Source organism: Stegostoma tigrinum, chromosome 39 (genome assembly GCF_030684315.1).
Source record: "Stegostoma tigrinum isolate sSteTig4 chromosome 39, sSteTig4.hap1, whole genome shotgun sequence".
NCBI classification, from domain to species: Eukaryota; Metazoa; Chordata; class Chondrichthyes; order Orectolobiformes; family Stegostomatidae; genus Stegostoma; species Stegostoma tigrinum.
In genome coordinates, this window is record NC_081392.1 from 4,339,198 (window position 1) to 4,356,392 (window position 17,195).

A 17,195-nucleotide genomic window follows, 5' to 3' on the forward strand; every position below is an offset into this window, starting at 1 on the left:
CTGCTATGAGAAAGGTGTAATGCCCTGAGAAATGAGAATGTTTGTCCTTTTGACTCCTTTCAGCATCTGTTGCCATGATATCATAAATGAGAAAAAGATGAGCTAGATGGTGAGTTGTTCCCATTGATAAAATGGCAACTTTAAAACCCACAAATTCAACCTCCACCATCTCTGTAACTTCCAAACATTGTAACCCTTCAAAATATCTATGGATCTCCAATTTTGGCCTTATATTGGGAAAGTACATGGTGAATCTTTGTGTTTTGATGTTTTTAAAAGTTATCTCTATGGAAATACTCAGGGGGGAATAATAATGATTCAATATTAATTAAGATTGAAGTGAAACTCTCCACAGGTTGTTCTCCATTCTGTCTAGTTCCTCTGAGAGTATAATGAGAGAAAGAACTAATGACATTTTCAGTTGAACTGTGCAAACAAAAGAAATGCCCCACTGTTCCGGAGAGATCCGACTGTCTGAAACATCAGAAGTGCATGTGGTGGTCCCACTGCCACTCAATGAATCCATCTCTCTCTCTGTCTTGTTCTCTCTCTCTCTCTCGCACACACTCACACACTCTCTCTCTCTCTCTCTCTCTCTCTCTCACATTCACACACATATAAAACATCCATAAGCACATCACAATAAATACCCACACATACAAATCACACACACATTGCACACATACATGCGTGCACACACACATACACCCCACATTCACAAAACACATTCACTCATCATATACACTCTCTCATACACACACATCTGTCTCTCACTGAGTCACACTGTATCTCACTCTCTCTCTGTCTCTCTCAGTCTCTCACTCACACACACACAGACACTCTCTCTCTCTCTCTCACACACACACACACACACACACACACACACACACACAGACACACACACTCACAAACACACACACACACACATTCACTCTCTGTCTCACTCACACACACACACATTCAATCTCTGTCTCACATGAACACACACACACACACACACACACACACACGCTCTCACACTCACACTCACAATCACAGTATCTCAACCAAGGTCTTTCTGTGTCTCACTCACACACACACACTAATGCAGTCACATGCTGGGTTACATACAGAACATGCTGTGATGGGAACAAGCAGTGAATTGTAACATTCGGGGAACTGGACATTACAATAGTTACTAGATAGCTGTATTAAAACTGACTTAGGAACAAGGGTGGGGCTTGGTGTGAGATTTTCGATATCGCCTTCAAAAACGTTAAAAGGTCATTTACTAGCATTTCAGGATACAGATAGTTGGGATTGGACAGCAAGACTGTGTGAAAGAGAGGCAGATAAGTAGGCTTCAAGTTCAGCAGGTGCAGCTGTTTAGCTGGACTGCTGAGAAGGTATTGACTAAACTGATTCAGGGTGTTGGTATTCAGAAAGAAGTCCCAAGGATGCTGTCTCAGAGATAGCAGATGCTGGCGAACCTGAGATAACAAGGTGTAGAGCTGGATCAACACAGCAGGCTGAGCAGGAATGCTGATGTTTTGGGCCTAGACCTTTCTGAAGAAGGGTCTAGGCCTGAAACGTCAACCTTCCTACTCCTCTGGTGCTGCTTGGCCTGCTGTGTTCATCTAGCTCTACACCATGTTATCCCAAGAATAATGACATAGTTTTGTGGTGTTTGGACTCAGAAAGGAGTTTTAGGAGTTGCTTGATGCACATGAGCAAATGTGGAGCTCAGGGAAATCCCCATGCATAGTACTGGCTTTGTGGAGCTAGCTATTGGTGAAAAGCCAGAGCTGTGCCTTTGCATAATTGCTGGAAGTGTAGCTCCAGAATCTAGTGGAGTGTTGACATTGGAAAGGCTGGAGTTTGGTCAATTATTGAAGGAGTCTATGGTGAAATGGATGTTCAGGTGGCCTCAAAGTTAGGTCATTAAAGTGAAAACTTTCAAGCCCTTGTGAAATTTTAATGAGTTTTGATGACCCACTGCATCACTAAAGTCTGATGGGGATTGAAACTAAATCCATGGGATATGCTTTAATATGCACTGTGAGGTGTTCGATTTTACTTTGTTATCTGTAATTGCCTCATGTCAATTCTGGATGTTACACTAATCTATATATATAGTGTGGATTGTACAACTGTTCTAACTTTGTATGGCAGATTTAATTTCCTTTTGTTAAAAAATCTTGAGATGTTCTCTTATGAGATCCCTGATCTCACTTGGTCTACCCAAAGCAAACAGGTCACTGGACCTTAGCCTAGTAAAATAAATTTGGCAGTCTCATATGGCATATTTAAAACATCAGTTGTCAGCTAATCTATAGAACCTAATAAGATGGAATTGAGTAAAACACTGTGAGAGTACAGGCTATATTAATTGAGGTATTGAATACAAGAACAAGGAGGTTACGATGATGCTGAAGAGACATTATTTAGACCACCAGTGGAGATTCATCAGGATGTTGTCTGGGTTGCAGTGACTCAGCTTTGAGGAGATAGGTAGGGGTTGTTTCTTTTGAGCAGAGAAAACTTGATTCAGGTGTACAAAGTTCTGAGGGTCATAGATAGGGTAGATAGAGAGAAATGTTTCACCTTCATAGAGAAGTCAGTAACCAGGGGGCGTAAATTTAAGGTGAGTAGGAGGTTTAGAGAGGATTAAAGGAAACATGTTTTCACCTAGAGGACGGTGGGTATCTGGATCTCACAGTCTGAAAGCTTGGTAGGGGTGGGAACCATGACAATATTTAAGAAGTATTTTGATGAACACTTGAAATGCCACTGTGTTCAAAGCTACAAGCCAAGTGCTAGAAAATGAGGTTAGTATAGCTGGATAGTGTGTGCAGATACAATGGACTGAAGGGCCTTTTTCTATGCTTTAATTCACTGTGATTCTATAATCTAGCTGGATTCTTGTAAGGCAGGTGAACCAAAGGGTGGTGGGCTTTGATGCCAGACCAACTTGCTGAGAGGTGGGGACACTACCACAACAGCACAGTGTGCACGTAGGTGACTAAAGGAGTAGGATTAACTTTAGGTGACCCGAGCAAAGAGCCAGCAGAGTGACAATGGGTAGAGTGGTCTTTATCTACAGGAAAGTTCTGTGGTGATTCTGTCACTCTAGGTGAACAGGCAGGAGAATCCAAGATTATCACAGCTAGGTGGAAGTGTGAGGACCCCACTCCCAAGGATATTTTTCCCTCCCCACCCTTATGTGCCTTCCAGAGGGACCGAGGGTGCCTACCCCTAGATGGGAGCGTAGATCAGCCTTGATTTAAAGTGATGTGGAAACAAAGCGAGGATCATATGATGAATACAACTTTGGTACACAGTAAGCAGTGGGAATGCATTGCCTGGAAAAGTGGTGCAGGAAGGTTCAGTTGAGGTATTCAAGAGGGCATTGGATAGTTTGCTTTTGATAGAGATAGTCTGCAGAGATATGGGGAAAGGACAGGAGATTATAGAAAATGGAGTTGGTTTAGACAGTAGAGTTATTACAGGCGTGATGAGCCTAATGGCCTCCTCCTACACTGTAGTCGTTCTCTGATCTTATTGAATGGTAGAGCAGGGTCAAGGGTCTGATTAGTCTTCTTGTATTTCATATGTTCGCCTTGGTATTTCTTGTGAGCTTTGGTTGAGGGTAAGTTCTATGTTGATGAGACTTATACAATAGAATCATTGGACATTATAGTATGGAAAGAGGCTATTTGACCCATCATGTCTGTACTAGCTCCTGATCGAGCAACCTAGCTAGTCTCATTGCCCAATCCTACCTCTGTAGCCCTTTAAATTAATCACTTTCAAATTATATCCAGCTGTTTTTCAGAACCTCCTCTGGAATCTGTCTCCAGGTAATGCGTTCCAAATCCGAACAACTCTTTGAGTAAAGAGAGTTCTTCTTATCTCACTCTCATGCTGACAGCCTTAAAATTGTGATCCTTAGTTACTGACATACCAACTAGTGGGAATATAATATTATTCCTTATCCTGTCAAAATTCTTGATAAATTTGATTGCCTCAACAAGACCACCCCTTACTCTTCCCTCCTCCTCAGAGAATTACCCAAATTTCTCTAATCTTTCCTTCTATTTAAAACCCCTCATTCCTGGTATCATTCTAATAAATCTCCTTTGCACATTCTCCAGGGCTTTAATACCCTCCCTGAAAAAAGGTGCCTAGAACTGAATACAATACTCCAAATGTGGTCTGACAAATTATTTGTAGAGTTTAGCCTCACTAACTTATTTTTACGCTGTGTGCCTCTATTCACAAACCCAAGGGTCCTATAAGCCTGCGTAACAACTGTTACAACTTACCTGTTCATATATGTGAACCTCAAGGAACTCTTGATGTCATGACATCAGGAGGTGGTTTGTGTGGTCACACTTGATTCCAGAGGTCAGGTCACTATACGACAGACTGGTGTCATTCTAACTATGTGCTTCTGGTGCAGTGAGCAGATCAGCAAACAGCAATCTCAAATTGATCGTCTGTATGTGAGCCTGAAGGACCTTGCTGAGGAGCGGAAAGGCAAGCTGGAGCAATATTACTGGCTGTTCCAGTTAAACCGAGAGGTTGATGAACTGGAGCAGTGGATCGCAGAGCGAGAGGTAATAGCAGGATCGCCAGAACTTGGACAAGACTTCGAACATGTCACCGTAAGTGAGAAATGTCAACATAGAATTGGTGTGAACTGCATTGCCTTGATGTTGACTGCCCAACAGGTGACATGTGGATGTGGAGGTGTTGAACTCCAGAAAGCTAAATGGTGAAAGATGGAAATGAAACCAATCTTTGCACACTTTTATAATCAATTATTTATGGAGTACAACAAAACATGCAACCAACTCCTAACAGTCCTATTTGCAGTCTGCTGCTATTTCATAAGACGATGTACCAATAACGTAGGTATAAACAAAGTACGAAATCCTAAAGGCAGAATATACAGAGTCGATAAGTAAGTTTAAAAGCATGACCTAATATTTCAGGATTGCTACCAGTGCCATGTGCTAGTCGGGGTAGAAAGAGCAGAATACATCAGATAAATAAGTGGCTGAAGAGATGATGCAAGGGATATCAGATTCCTGGGACACTGGGACTGTTCTGGGGGAAGGAGCGATGGGTTGCACCGGAGCAGGGCTGGACCTGAGGTCCTAGGGGCAGTATTTGCTCATGAGAATAGTCGAACTAAAATGGCAGGATGATGGGACTTTATGCAGGGAGATAGAAGAGTGGAAACTAGGGCAAAAACAAAAGACTGAATGGGAAATAAGAAAAGTGACAGGCAGAGGATTCAAGGAGAAGAATCAATCAAGACCAAACTTTAAAACAATGCCAATGGGACTAAGAAGGTTACAAAGACAAGCCCTTTTGTATTACATCTTGATGTGTGGAGCTTTCTCAATAAAGTGGATGAACTGGTCATGCCAATAGATGTAAATGTGTATGATATTGTTGGGATTGTGGACATGGCTGCAGGGTGACCAAGTATGGGCATTCAGTTTTTAGAAAGATGAGAGTTAAGGGGAGGTGATGGCCCAGTGATGTTACAGCTAGACTTTAATCCAGTGACCCAGGTAACGTTCTGGTGAGCTGATTTTGAATCCTGCCACGGCAAATGGTGGTATCTGAATTCAATAAAAACCTGGAATTAAGAGCGTGATGGTGACCGTGAAGCCATTGTTGGTTGTTGGGAAATGAATGTTGTTAGCTCATGAATTTAGGGAGTGAAACTGCTGCCCTTACCTGGTCTGGCCTATATGTGAATCCAGACTCGCAGCATGTGTTTGACTCTTATTCACCCTCTGGGCAGTTAGGGATGGGCAATAAATGCTGGCCTAGCCAATCATGACCTTATATCAGGAATGAATTGAAGAAAATGAGATGGGTAACATTCCTTGCTAAAGAGGAGATTAAACAATGTCATAAGCATTTTGGCACACACAGGTCTAGCCAGAGGAAGGAACTGAGGGAAATCGGTATTTGTAGAGAAACGATGTTGGGGACATTGATGGGATTAAAGGCCCATAAATCCCCAGATCCCGATAGTCTCAGAGTACTTAAGGAAGTGGCTCTAGAAATAGAGGATGTGTTGAGAATCATCTTCCAAGAACCTATAGACCTTGGAACAGTTCTTGCTGATTGGATATAACGGATCTATTTAAGAAGGAGATAGAGAGAAAATGGTGAATTATAGATCAGTCAGCCTGACATCGGTATTGGTATAAATGCTAGAGACATTATGAAAGCTGAGTACTTGGAAAACAGTGATTGGATTGGACAAAGTCAGTTTGCAAAAGGCTATCATGCTTGACAAATCTACTGGAATTCTTTGAGGATCTAGCTTGTAGAGTTGATCAGAGAAGCCAGTGGATGTAGTGTATTTGGCCTTTTAGAAGGCTTTTGATAAGGTCCTACATCAGAGATTAGCATGTAAAATCAAAGTGCCTGGGATTGGGGCCAGTGAAGTGACATGGATATGGTTGTGTAGATAATTGATTGGCAGGCTGGAAACAAAGTAGGAATAAACAGGTCTTTCTTCTTTCGGCAACAGTAACTTCTGGGGTGCTGCTGGGATCAGTGTTTGCACTCCAGCTATTGGCAATGATTTAGACGAGGGATACTATCTCCAAGTTTGCACATGACAAAAGGCTGGGTGGGAGAGTGAACTGTGAACAGGATGCAGAGATGCTTCATTGTGATTTGGACAAATTCAGCGGGAGGGCAAACACATAGTAGATGGAGTATAATGTGGGTAAGTACGGGTTATGTCTTTGGTTGCAAAAACAGAAAGGAGATTATTATCTGAATGGTGATAGATTAGGAAAGGGGGAGATGCAATGAAACCTGGGTGTCCTTGTAAATCAGTCGCTGAAGGTAACCATGCAAGTGGAGCAGGCAGTGAAGAAAACAAACTGTATATATTGGTGTTCATAGGGAAAGGATTCAAGTATAGGAGCAGGGATGTCTTGCTGCAGTTAAACAGGACCTTGATGAGGCACACAGTGGAATACGTGTGTAGTTTTGGTTTCTTAACTGACAAAGGATATTCTGGCTATAGAGGGAGTGCAACAAAAGTTTACAAAAATGTTTCTGGGATGACAAGACTTCTATACGAGGAGTGATTGGATCGGTTAGGACTATGTTCACGAGAAGAATGAGGGCGTTCTCATAGAAGCCTATAAAATTCTAACAGAAATTGGCTAGGTAAATGTAGGAAGGATATTCTGATCACTGGGTAGTCCAGAACCAGGGGTCATAATTTAAACTATAGGGTAGGCTATTTAGGACCGAGATGAGGGAAAATGACTTCATCCAGAGAGTACTGAGTCTGCAGAATTCTCTGCAGAAAGTGGTTGAGGCCAGGTTGTTTATGAGAAAGAGTTAGACATCATTCTTTGAGCGAAAGGAATAAGAGTATGAGGAGAAAGCAGGAACAGGGTACTGAGGTGGATGATTGGCCATAATTCTATCGAAATGCAGAGAAGGCTTACAGGCCCGGAGGGCCTGTTTGTGTCCTATTCTGTTTGGTTCTACAGGTACACATGTGAAACTCCAGTTCATGCCCACCATTTGTAAACACAATTCCATCTACAATTAAGAGGAGGATAGGGCTTTTTAATCCTTAAAACATGCAAAATGTGACCAACAATATAGTATATTCTCCTGTTGCCACTTTTAATGAGAGATCTGAAATATGTGAGAAAGGGTAGAGTTTCATTGACACGTATAAATCAAGCTATACATTGCAGTTGTGAGATGGATTTATGTTTAGTATTATATTTAGTATTTATATATGGAGGAGTTGCATTACCAATCAAGAAAAATGTTACATCTGCACTCTATCAGAGAGGACATACTGGAGGGCTCATCCGCGGACACAATATCAATAAACCTCAAAAATAAGAAGGGAGTAGTTACTCTGATAGGATTATATTAAAGGCTCCTCAACAGCCACCAAGACATTGAGGAACCAGTAGGTCGGCAGATTATGAAAAGATACAACAATAATAGGGTTGTCATAGAGGGTGACTTTAATTTGCCCAATATTGACTGGGACTCCCTTAGAGCAAGACGCTTAGCCGGGCCCGAGTCTGTTCAGTGCATCCAAGAGAGTTTCTTGAAACAGATGTGGACGGTCCAAGCAGAGGAGGGGCCATACTAGACCTGACCTTTCAGTGGGAGAGCATTTTGGAAACAGTGAACACAACTTGTTAAATTTTAAGAGATAATGGGAACTGCAGATGCTGGAGAATTCCAGGATAATAAAATGTGAAGCTGGATGAACACAGCAGGCCAAGCAGCATCTCAGGAGCACAAAAACTGACGTTTCGGGCCTAGATCCTTCATCAGAGAGGGGGATGGGGAGAGGGAACTGGAATAAATAGGGAGAGAGGGGGAGGCGGACCGAAGATGGAGAGTAAAGAAGATAGGTGGAGAGAGTATAGGTGGGGAGGTAGGGAGGGGATAGGTCAGTCCAGGGAAGACGGACAGGTCAAGGAGGTGGGATGAGGTTAGTAGGTAGATGGGGGTGCGGCTTGGGGTGGGAGGAAGGGATGGGTGAGAGGAAGAACCGGTTAGGGAGGCAGAGACAGGTTGGACTGGTTTTGGGATGCAGTGGGTGGGGGGGGGGGGGGGAAGAGCTGGGCTGGTTGTGTGGTGCAGTGGGGGGAGGGGACGAACTGGGCTGGTTTAGGGATGCAGTAGGGGAAGGGGAGATTTTGAAACTGGTGAAGTCCACATTACGTCAGCTTTTGTGCTCCTGAGATGCTGCTTGGCCTGCTGTGTTCATACAGCCTCACATTTTATTATCCTGGAATTCTCCAGCATCTGCAGTTCCCATTATCTCTGATACTATTTTAACCTCACTGCGAAGCCTCTTCTAGGGATGCCTAACCTGAAGAAGTTACCCTCCTCCCTTCGGACCAACCTCAGGGAATCTCTCTCGCAATGTGGACTTCACCAGTTTCAAAATCTCCCCTTCCCCAACTGCATTCCTAAACCAGCCCAGTTCGCCCCCTTCACCCACTGCACCACACAACCAGCCCAGCTCTTCCCCCCCACCCACTGCATCCCAAAACCAGTCCAACCTGTCTCCGCCTCCCTAACCGGTTCTTCCTCTCACCCATCCCTTCCTCCCACCCCAAGCCGCACCCCCATCTACCTACTAACCTCATCCCACCTCCTTGACCTGTCCGTCTTCCCTGGACTGACCTATCCCCTCCCTACCTCCCCACCTATACTCTCTCCACCTATCTTCTTTACTCTCCATCTTTGGTCCGCCTTCCCCTCTCTCCCTATTTATTCCAGTTCCCTCTCCCCATCCCCCTCTCTGATGAAGGATCTAGGCCCGAAACGTCAGTTTTTGTGCTCCTGAGATGCTGCTTGCCCTGCTGTGTTCATCCAGCCTCACATTTTATTATCCTTGTTAAATTTAAGATGGTTATCAATGATTCAGACCTTGCAGGAGGGTACAAAATCAGGGTAGGGCAAATTATGTCAGTGTTAGGCAGGAGCTAGGGAGTGTTGGTTGGGAGGAGCTGTCAGCAGGCAAATCTGCATTTGATGTGGGTGAATGTTTAAAGACGTACTGATCAGAGTTTGTTCCAGTAAAGAGGAAGGACAAGGGTGGCAAGGTAAGGGATCCTTAGATCACCAGTAGGTTGTGAGTTTAATCAAAAGGGAAAATGAAACCTTTGTAAGGTTTAGGAAGCTAAAATTGGACAGGGCCCGTGAGGAATAAAGAAAGCAGGAAAGAACTAAATCAGGGGATTAGAAAGAACAAAAGGGGCCATGAAATGACCTTGGCAAGTAGGACTAAAGAGAATCCCAAGGCATTCTATATATACATTAAAGACAAGAGGATAAAGGAGGGAAGTTGTGCTTGGAGGCAGAGGATGTGGGTGAGATCCTAAATGAGTACTTTGAATCGATAGTTACCTAGGAAAAGGATAGAGAGGATGGTGAGATTTGTGTAGAGAATGCTAATAGGCTAGGACATTTTGAGATCAAGAAAGAAGTGTTGTTGGATCTCTTGAAGAACATTAGTGTGGATAAGTCCCCAGGGCCTGATGATATCTACCCCAGGTTATTGAGGGAGATAAAAGAGGAGATTGCTGGGGCCTTGAGTAAGATCTTCTACCCTCACAAGCCACTGGAGAGGTCCCGGAGGACTGACAAGTAGCTAATGTTGTTCCCCTGTTCAAGAAGGGAAATAAGAATAATCCAGAAAACTACAGACCAGTGAGTGTCATATCAATGGTTACTAAGCTAAGTCAGGGATTGGATTTACACGTACTTTGAAAGGATGGATTTTTGAAAGGCTTTCGACAAAGTCCCACATGGTAGCCTCATCCAGAGGATTAAGATGCATGGGATCCATGGTGCCTTGGCCACGTGGATTCAGAATTGGTTCCTCATTGAAGCCAGAGTGTAGTTGTGAAAGGGTGTTTTTCTGGCTGGAGGTTCATAATTAGAGGTGTTCCGCAGGGACCCATACTGGGACCTCTGTTGTTTTTGATATACATAAATGACTTGGATGAAAACGTAAATGGGTGTGTTAGTAAGTTTGCAGACAGTATAAATATCACTGGAGTTGTGGATACTCTAGAGGTTCATCAAAGGATACAGCGGGATGTAGATCAGTTGCAGATACTGGTTGAGAAATGGCAGATGAAGTATAATCTGGGTAATTGTGACGTGCTGCACATGGGGAGATCGAATGTTAAGAAGTATACACTTAATGGTAAGACCGTGAACAGCATTGATGTACAGAGGGATCTTGGGCTTAAGTCCATAGCTCCCTGAAAGTGGCCACGCAAGTAGGCAGGGTGGTAAAGAAGGCGTATGGCATGCTTGCCTTTATTGGTCCGGGGATTGAGTAAAAGAGTCAGGATGTCATGTTGCAGCTTTGGTTATGCAACACTAAAGTACTGCATTCACTTCTGGTTGCCACATTACAGGAAGGATGTGGCTGCTGTGGAGAGGGTGCAGAAGAGGTTTAACAGATGCTGCCTGGATTAGAGGGCATGAGCTATAAGGAGAGGCTGTAAAAACTCAGGTCGTTTTCTCTGAAGTGGTGGGGGCTGAGGGGAGACTTGATATAACTCTTTGAAGTTACGACATGCATAGATAGGCTTGCCAGTCAAAATATTTTTTCCAGAGTTCAAATGTCTAATACTGGAGGGTATTTATTCAAGGTTAAAGGGGAAAGTACAAAGGAGATGTGAGGGCCACAGAGAGTGTTAGGAGTGTTGAGCGTGCTGCCAGGGGTTGGTGGTGGAGGTAAATATGATTGGGGTGTTTAAGGGGCTTTTAGATAAAGCTCTGAGTATGCAAGGAATGGAGGGGTATGGACCAAGGGCAAGCAGAAGGGATTAGTTTAATTTGGTGTCATGTTTGGCACAACATTGTGGACCAAAGGGCTCATTACTGCACTGAACAATTCTATAGAACATAGAACAGTACAGCACAGTACAGGCCCTTTGGCTCATGATGTTGTGCTGAACTTTAACCCTAAACCTAACGTCTACCTAATCTCCACTCCTACCTTATACTAACATCCATATGCCTATCTAATAGCTGCTTAAATGCCCCGAATGATGCCGACTCTACTATCCTCTCTGGCAATATATTCCATGCCCCTACCACTCTCTGAGTAAAGAACCTATCTCTGACGTCTCCCCTATATCTGCCTCCACTCACTTTAAAACTACGCCCACTTGTAATAGCTACCTCCACCCTAGGAAAAAGTCTCTGGCTGTCCACTCTATCTATACCTCTGACCATTTTATACACCTCTGTCAAGTCACCTCTCATCCTTTGTTGTTCTAAAGAGAAAAGCTCTAGTTCTCTCAATCTTTCCTCATAAGACATTCCCTCCATTCCAGGCAGCATCCTGGTAAATCTCCTCTGCACCTTTTCCAAGGCTTCCACATCTTTCCTTAATGAGGCGACCAGAACTGGACACAATACTCCACATATGGCCGAACCAGGCTTTTGTACGGCTGGAGCATAACTTCACAACTCTTGAACTCAATCCCTCTATAAATGAAAGCTAACGCACCATACGCCTTCTTAACAACTCTATCCACCTCATTGTCAACTTTCGGGGAACTGTGGACATGAACCCCAAGATCCCTTTGCTCCTCCACACTGCCAAGAATCTTTCCGTTAACCCTGTATTCTGCTTTCAAGTTTGTCCTTCCAAAATGAATCACCTCACACTTTTCAGGGTTAAACTCCATCTGCCACTTCTTAGCCTAGCTCTGCAATCCTATCAATGTCCCTTTGTAACCTAGAACAGCCGTCCGCACTATCCACAACTTGACCCACCTTTGTATCGTCCACTAATTTACTAATCCACCCTTCCACTCCTACATCCAAATCATTTACAAAAATCACAAATAGAAGAGGACACAGAACAGATCCTTGTGGCACACCATCGTGACTGAGCACCATGTTGAATATTTTCTGTCCACTACCACCCTTTGTCTTCTAAGGGTCAGCCAATTCTGAATCCAATCTGCCACATTTCCCCCTGTCTCATTCCTCCTTACCTTCTGCATGAGCCTACTATGGGGAACCTTATCAAATGCCTTACTTAAATCCATGTATACCACGTCCACTGCTCTACCTTCATCCACGTGTTTGGTCACCTCTTCACAGAATTCAGTAAAGATTTGAGGCATAATCCACCCCTCACAAATCCATGCTGACTATTACAAATCAAACTGTGCCTTTCCAAGTGATCGTAAATCCTATCTGTCAGAGCCATTTCCAGTAATTTGCCCACTACTGAAGTAAGATTAACTGGCCACTAATTTCCAGGGTTATCCCTATTCTCTTTTTTGAACAAGGGAATGACATTTGCCTCTCTCCAATCGTCCAGCACTCTACCCGTGGACAGTGAGGATGAAAAGATCATCGCCAAAAGCCCTGTGATCTCTTCTTTCGCTTCCCATTGAATCCTTGGATAAATTCCATCAGGCCCAGGGAACTTACCTATGTTCTCGTAGTGACTGTGCCCAAAGGCGAGGATCAGTGAAAGGGAAACAGACATCAAGGAAGCGACAGGAGGAGCATGATCCTTACACCCATCATTTGCCCCCTCCCATGATGGTTTTCCATCTTATAGCCCACAGCTTCCCACGGCCCCAGTCTCTTCCCAGTGCCTCTGGCCCTGACCTCTCCCCAGACCTGCCAGTCCCAGTCTCTTCCCTGTCCCTCCAGCCACGAGTTCCTCCCCCTTCTCTGCCGACACGCCATTCCTTGCTGGTCTGAGTTATTACTCACGCTGACATTGAAGAGGTGAGACAGCTCACGGGATCCAATCTTGTCTGTCCCCACCGAGAGCAGGAGTTGACAGAACCACTAAGCGGACACCAGCAGACATAGCCCTGCTGCAGAATATAGAAACCATCTTTGTCATGTGTTACATGCATGTACATGAACACACACACACACACACATGCATGAACGCATGACGTAGACACGTGCATGAACACATGACACAGACACATGCAGACACCGTGTTGGAGTTTTGAACACTTTTTTTGTTGCTTGTGATTTTTGGATTTGGGTTGTTTCAACTTGGGGTTTGCAGGTTTTAAGAAATTGTGGATTTGGGGGTTTTTGTGAGTTTGATGTTTTCATGAGATTGCGATTTTTGTAAATTTAGTATTTTGGATGTTTGGCAATACCAAGGGTGTGTAAGGTTTGGAATCTTTTAGGTTATTTAGGACTTTAGGGTTTGGGATTTTTGTGGGGGAATTGGGGTTTTTGTGGGTTATTGGGGTTTTGTGGGAGTTTCGGGTTTTTGTGGGGGATTAGGGTTTTTAGGAGTGTGTGGGTTTTTGGGATTTGGTGTTTCCAGGGTTTTGGGGAATTGGAGGTTTGAAGATTTTGGGGGGTTTTCAGTGATGTACTGGGCTCTGTAACCTAAAGTCCCACAGCCAATTAGAAGCAGTACGTCATCTCAGTAGAAACTGAGGTACAGCAGGGATCATCTCCGTCCCTCTTGGCTAAGGTCAGGTGGTGGGAGCTGCATATCTTCTCAGAATTTCATCACGTCAGTGGCCAAAAGATTGAGTTTAAAACGTGCGAATTTCTGTGGATCTGCATTTGTTTGTGTTTCCAACATTATTGTTAAATTCTCTTCAAATGTTTTTATCCTCTAATTACAGTGGTACAGAGGTATCTTAATCATATGGGTAGTGCAGGAAGGAGGAGTGAAACAGATGGGAAAGGGTAGGAGAACTTATTGGGTGGCCCCATGTGTGGAATGGTGTCCGATGGAAGGTTTGGGCCCCAGTGCTGTGGTCTTCACTGCGGGCGGAGCAAGATTCTGAATCCATCCCGGCTGGAACAAAGATCGAATCCCATGCAGTTGACATCAATCCACTCTGGTTGTGCAGCCAACTGTGTCACACTGCTGTGGTAACCTGCCCGTTATAGTCCAGCGCTCCGAATGGGGAGTCTCCTGCATTCCTTCCATCCCATGGTTGACCAGGAATCTCTCCCCCTCTAACCACGTGCCATTGTTATGATACCCATATTGATTGATAACCAACCTTCTTTAACACGCCTCCCTGGGCCTTGAAGCCTTGGAGTCAGTCCTGAACCCAGAACCTCTGGCACAGACACAGGGATGCTACTCACTGGCTCATGTCAACCTCCTACTTGGTGACCAAGTATAAGACAAGACATTAGAGGGAAGGTTTGTGGGAGATTTCTAAATGAACTTGCACTTCAGTAGCAGCTCACATGAGCAGGTGCCTGGAACTAGTGCTGTAGTAGCAGGAGAGCAGTCCTGGACCAGGCCGATGGGGAGTAGGGAATAGTCCTGGACCAGGCCGATGGGGAGTAGGGAATAGTCCTGGACCAGGCCGATGGGGAGTAGGGCATAGTCCTGGACTAGGCCGATGCGGAGAAGGGAATAGTCCTGGACTAGGCCGATGGGGAGTAGGGAACATCCTGGATCAGGCTGAGGGGGAGCAGGGAACAGCCCTGGACCAGGCTGATGGGGAGCAGTCCTGGACCAGGCCGAGGGGGAGCAGTCCTAGACCAGGCCGTGTGGGACCAGTCCTGGACCGGGCCGACGGGGAGCAGGGAACCATCCTGGATCAGGCCAAGGGGGAGCAGTCCTAGACCAAGCCAAGTGGGAGCAGTCCTGGACCAGGCTGAGGGGGAGCAGGGAACAATCCTGGACCAGGCCGAGGGGGAGCAGTCCTAGACCAGGCCATGTGGGACCAGTCCTGGACCGGGCCGACGGGGAGCAGGGAACCATCCTGGATCAGGCCAAGGGGGAGCAGTCCTAGGCCAGGCCAAGTGGGAGCAGTCCTGGACCAGGCTGATGGGGAGCAGTCCTAGACCAGGCCAAGTGGGAGAGGACCTGGACCAGGCCGAGGGGGAACAGGGAACAGTCCTGGACCAGGCCGAGAGGGAGCATGGAACCGTCCTGGATCAGGCCAAGGGGGAGCAGGGAACAGCCCTGGACCAGGCTGAAGGGGAGCAGGTAACAGTTCTGGACTCGGCCGAGGGAGAGCAGCCCTGGATCAAGCCGAGGGGGAGCAGTCCTGGACTAGGCTGAGTGGGAACAGCCCCTGACCAGGTTGAGGGGGAGCAGGGAGCAGTCCCGGACAAGACCATAAGACATAGGAGTGGAAATAAGGCCATTCGGCCCATTGGGCCCACTCCGCCATTTAATCATGGCTGATGGGCATTTCAACTCCACTTCCCTGCACTCTCCCCGTAGCCCTTGATTCATTGAGAGATCAAGAATTTATCAGTCTCTGCCTTGAAGACGTTTAATGTTCCAGCCTCCACTGCACTCTGTGGCAATGAATTCCACATGCCCACCACTCTCCTGGACAAGGTTGAAGGGGAACAGGGAGCAGTCCTGGACCAGGCTGAGGGGAAGCAGGGAGCAGTCCCGGACCAGGCTGAAGGGAAGCACTTCTGGACCGTGCTGAGGAGGAGCAGTTCTGGTCCTGGCCAAGAGGAAGTAATCCTGAACCAAGCCTGTTTCCTGGGTGCAGAGTAATGATCCTGACTGGGAGGGTGGATTAATGTATGTAGATATCTGTAAGTGAGATGGTTCTGATGGGACTGTCTTTGTTTGGCTCCTCAGCTGCTGCTGGAGAAGTTCACTGAGTTTGCCCACGAGACTGGGGTGATTGGGCAGGAACGGGTGAACACAGTCAACCAGATGATTGATGAGCTGATTGACTACGGCCACATGGACGCAGCCACCATTGCAGAGTGGAAGGATGGTGTCAGCGAAGCCTGGGCAGAATTGTTGGAACTGATCGAGACCCGAGCCCAGATGCTGTCAGCCTCACAGGAGCTGCACAGATTCTTCAGCGACTGCAAGGAGGTGGCCGGGCACATTGAGGAGAAGCACAAACAGCTTCCGGAAGTTTCCACCGGAGATTCCAGCAGCACTTTCACTCTGCAGAGGATGCTGAGTTCGTTTGAGCATGACATTCAGGTTCTGGTCACGCAGGTACTGGCTCAGTTAGCTTCTGATATTCCAAGCTCTTTGTCTATCTTTAACAGAAAAGACCAAAGTGTTTGTTCCAATGTTAGCAAGGGAGTGAGACCTTGGTGTGCTGCTTCCCATCGTTTCATCTCACCTTTGTATTCAGCATGCTGCAACTTTGGTACTGAGTTTGACAGTTTGGATCATCTGCTCCTATTACATTTCTGTCTTCCACTCTTGGGTTTTGACTCTTTTCTTTTTGACCTTTATTCCCTAACGCTTTTTAAGCACCTGCTAGGCAACCATTCACATCTCTTACAAACGTGCGTCACAATTAAAACATTAGAATTGGCACTAGGCCGTTCAGCCCCATGGGCTAGCTTTGCCATTCAGTAAGATAATGATTGTAAACTCTAACCTGCTTTCTTGCGGACTGCCCAATAACCCTTGACCCCTGTTGTTAGTCAAGTATCTATTCGCTTCCTAATAGTTTGAGTGAACCCATGACCCCACTCCTTTGTGTGGAAGAGAATTCCAGAGAGTAATGACCCTCAGAGGAAAAAATAATTCTCCTCATCTCCGTGTTAAATGGACACATCAATTGTTTCTTTACTTTGCCCGTTGCCATTTGCTTTGGCTTTTGTAACATGAAAACATTCACCCTTTAACCTCTCCTGCTCTCCATCCTCTCACAGACCATTTCTTGTTCTCGTTCTCTCTCTCTCTC

General features: G+C 45.5%; 1 protein-coding gene across 1 annotated transcript in view; it reads left to right on the top strand.

Moving 5' to 3' along the window:
• The window catches only part of LOC125447720 (spectrin beta chain, non-erythrocytic 4-like), a 184,419-nt gene that overhangs the window by 127,144 nt on the left and 40,080 nt on the right, over positions 1-17,195 (top strand). Inside the window, exons 25-26 of the mRNA XM_059641028.1 lie at positions 4,442-4,646; positions 16,118-16,492. Coding sequence (XP_059497011.1) covers positions 4,442-4,646; positions 16,118-16,492 — 580 coding nt within the window. The remainder of the gene's footprint in view (positions 1-4,441; positions 4,647-16,117; positions 16,493-17,195) is intronic.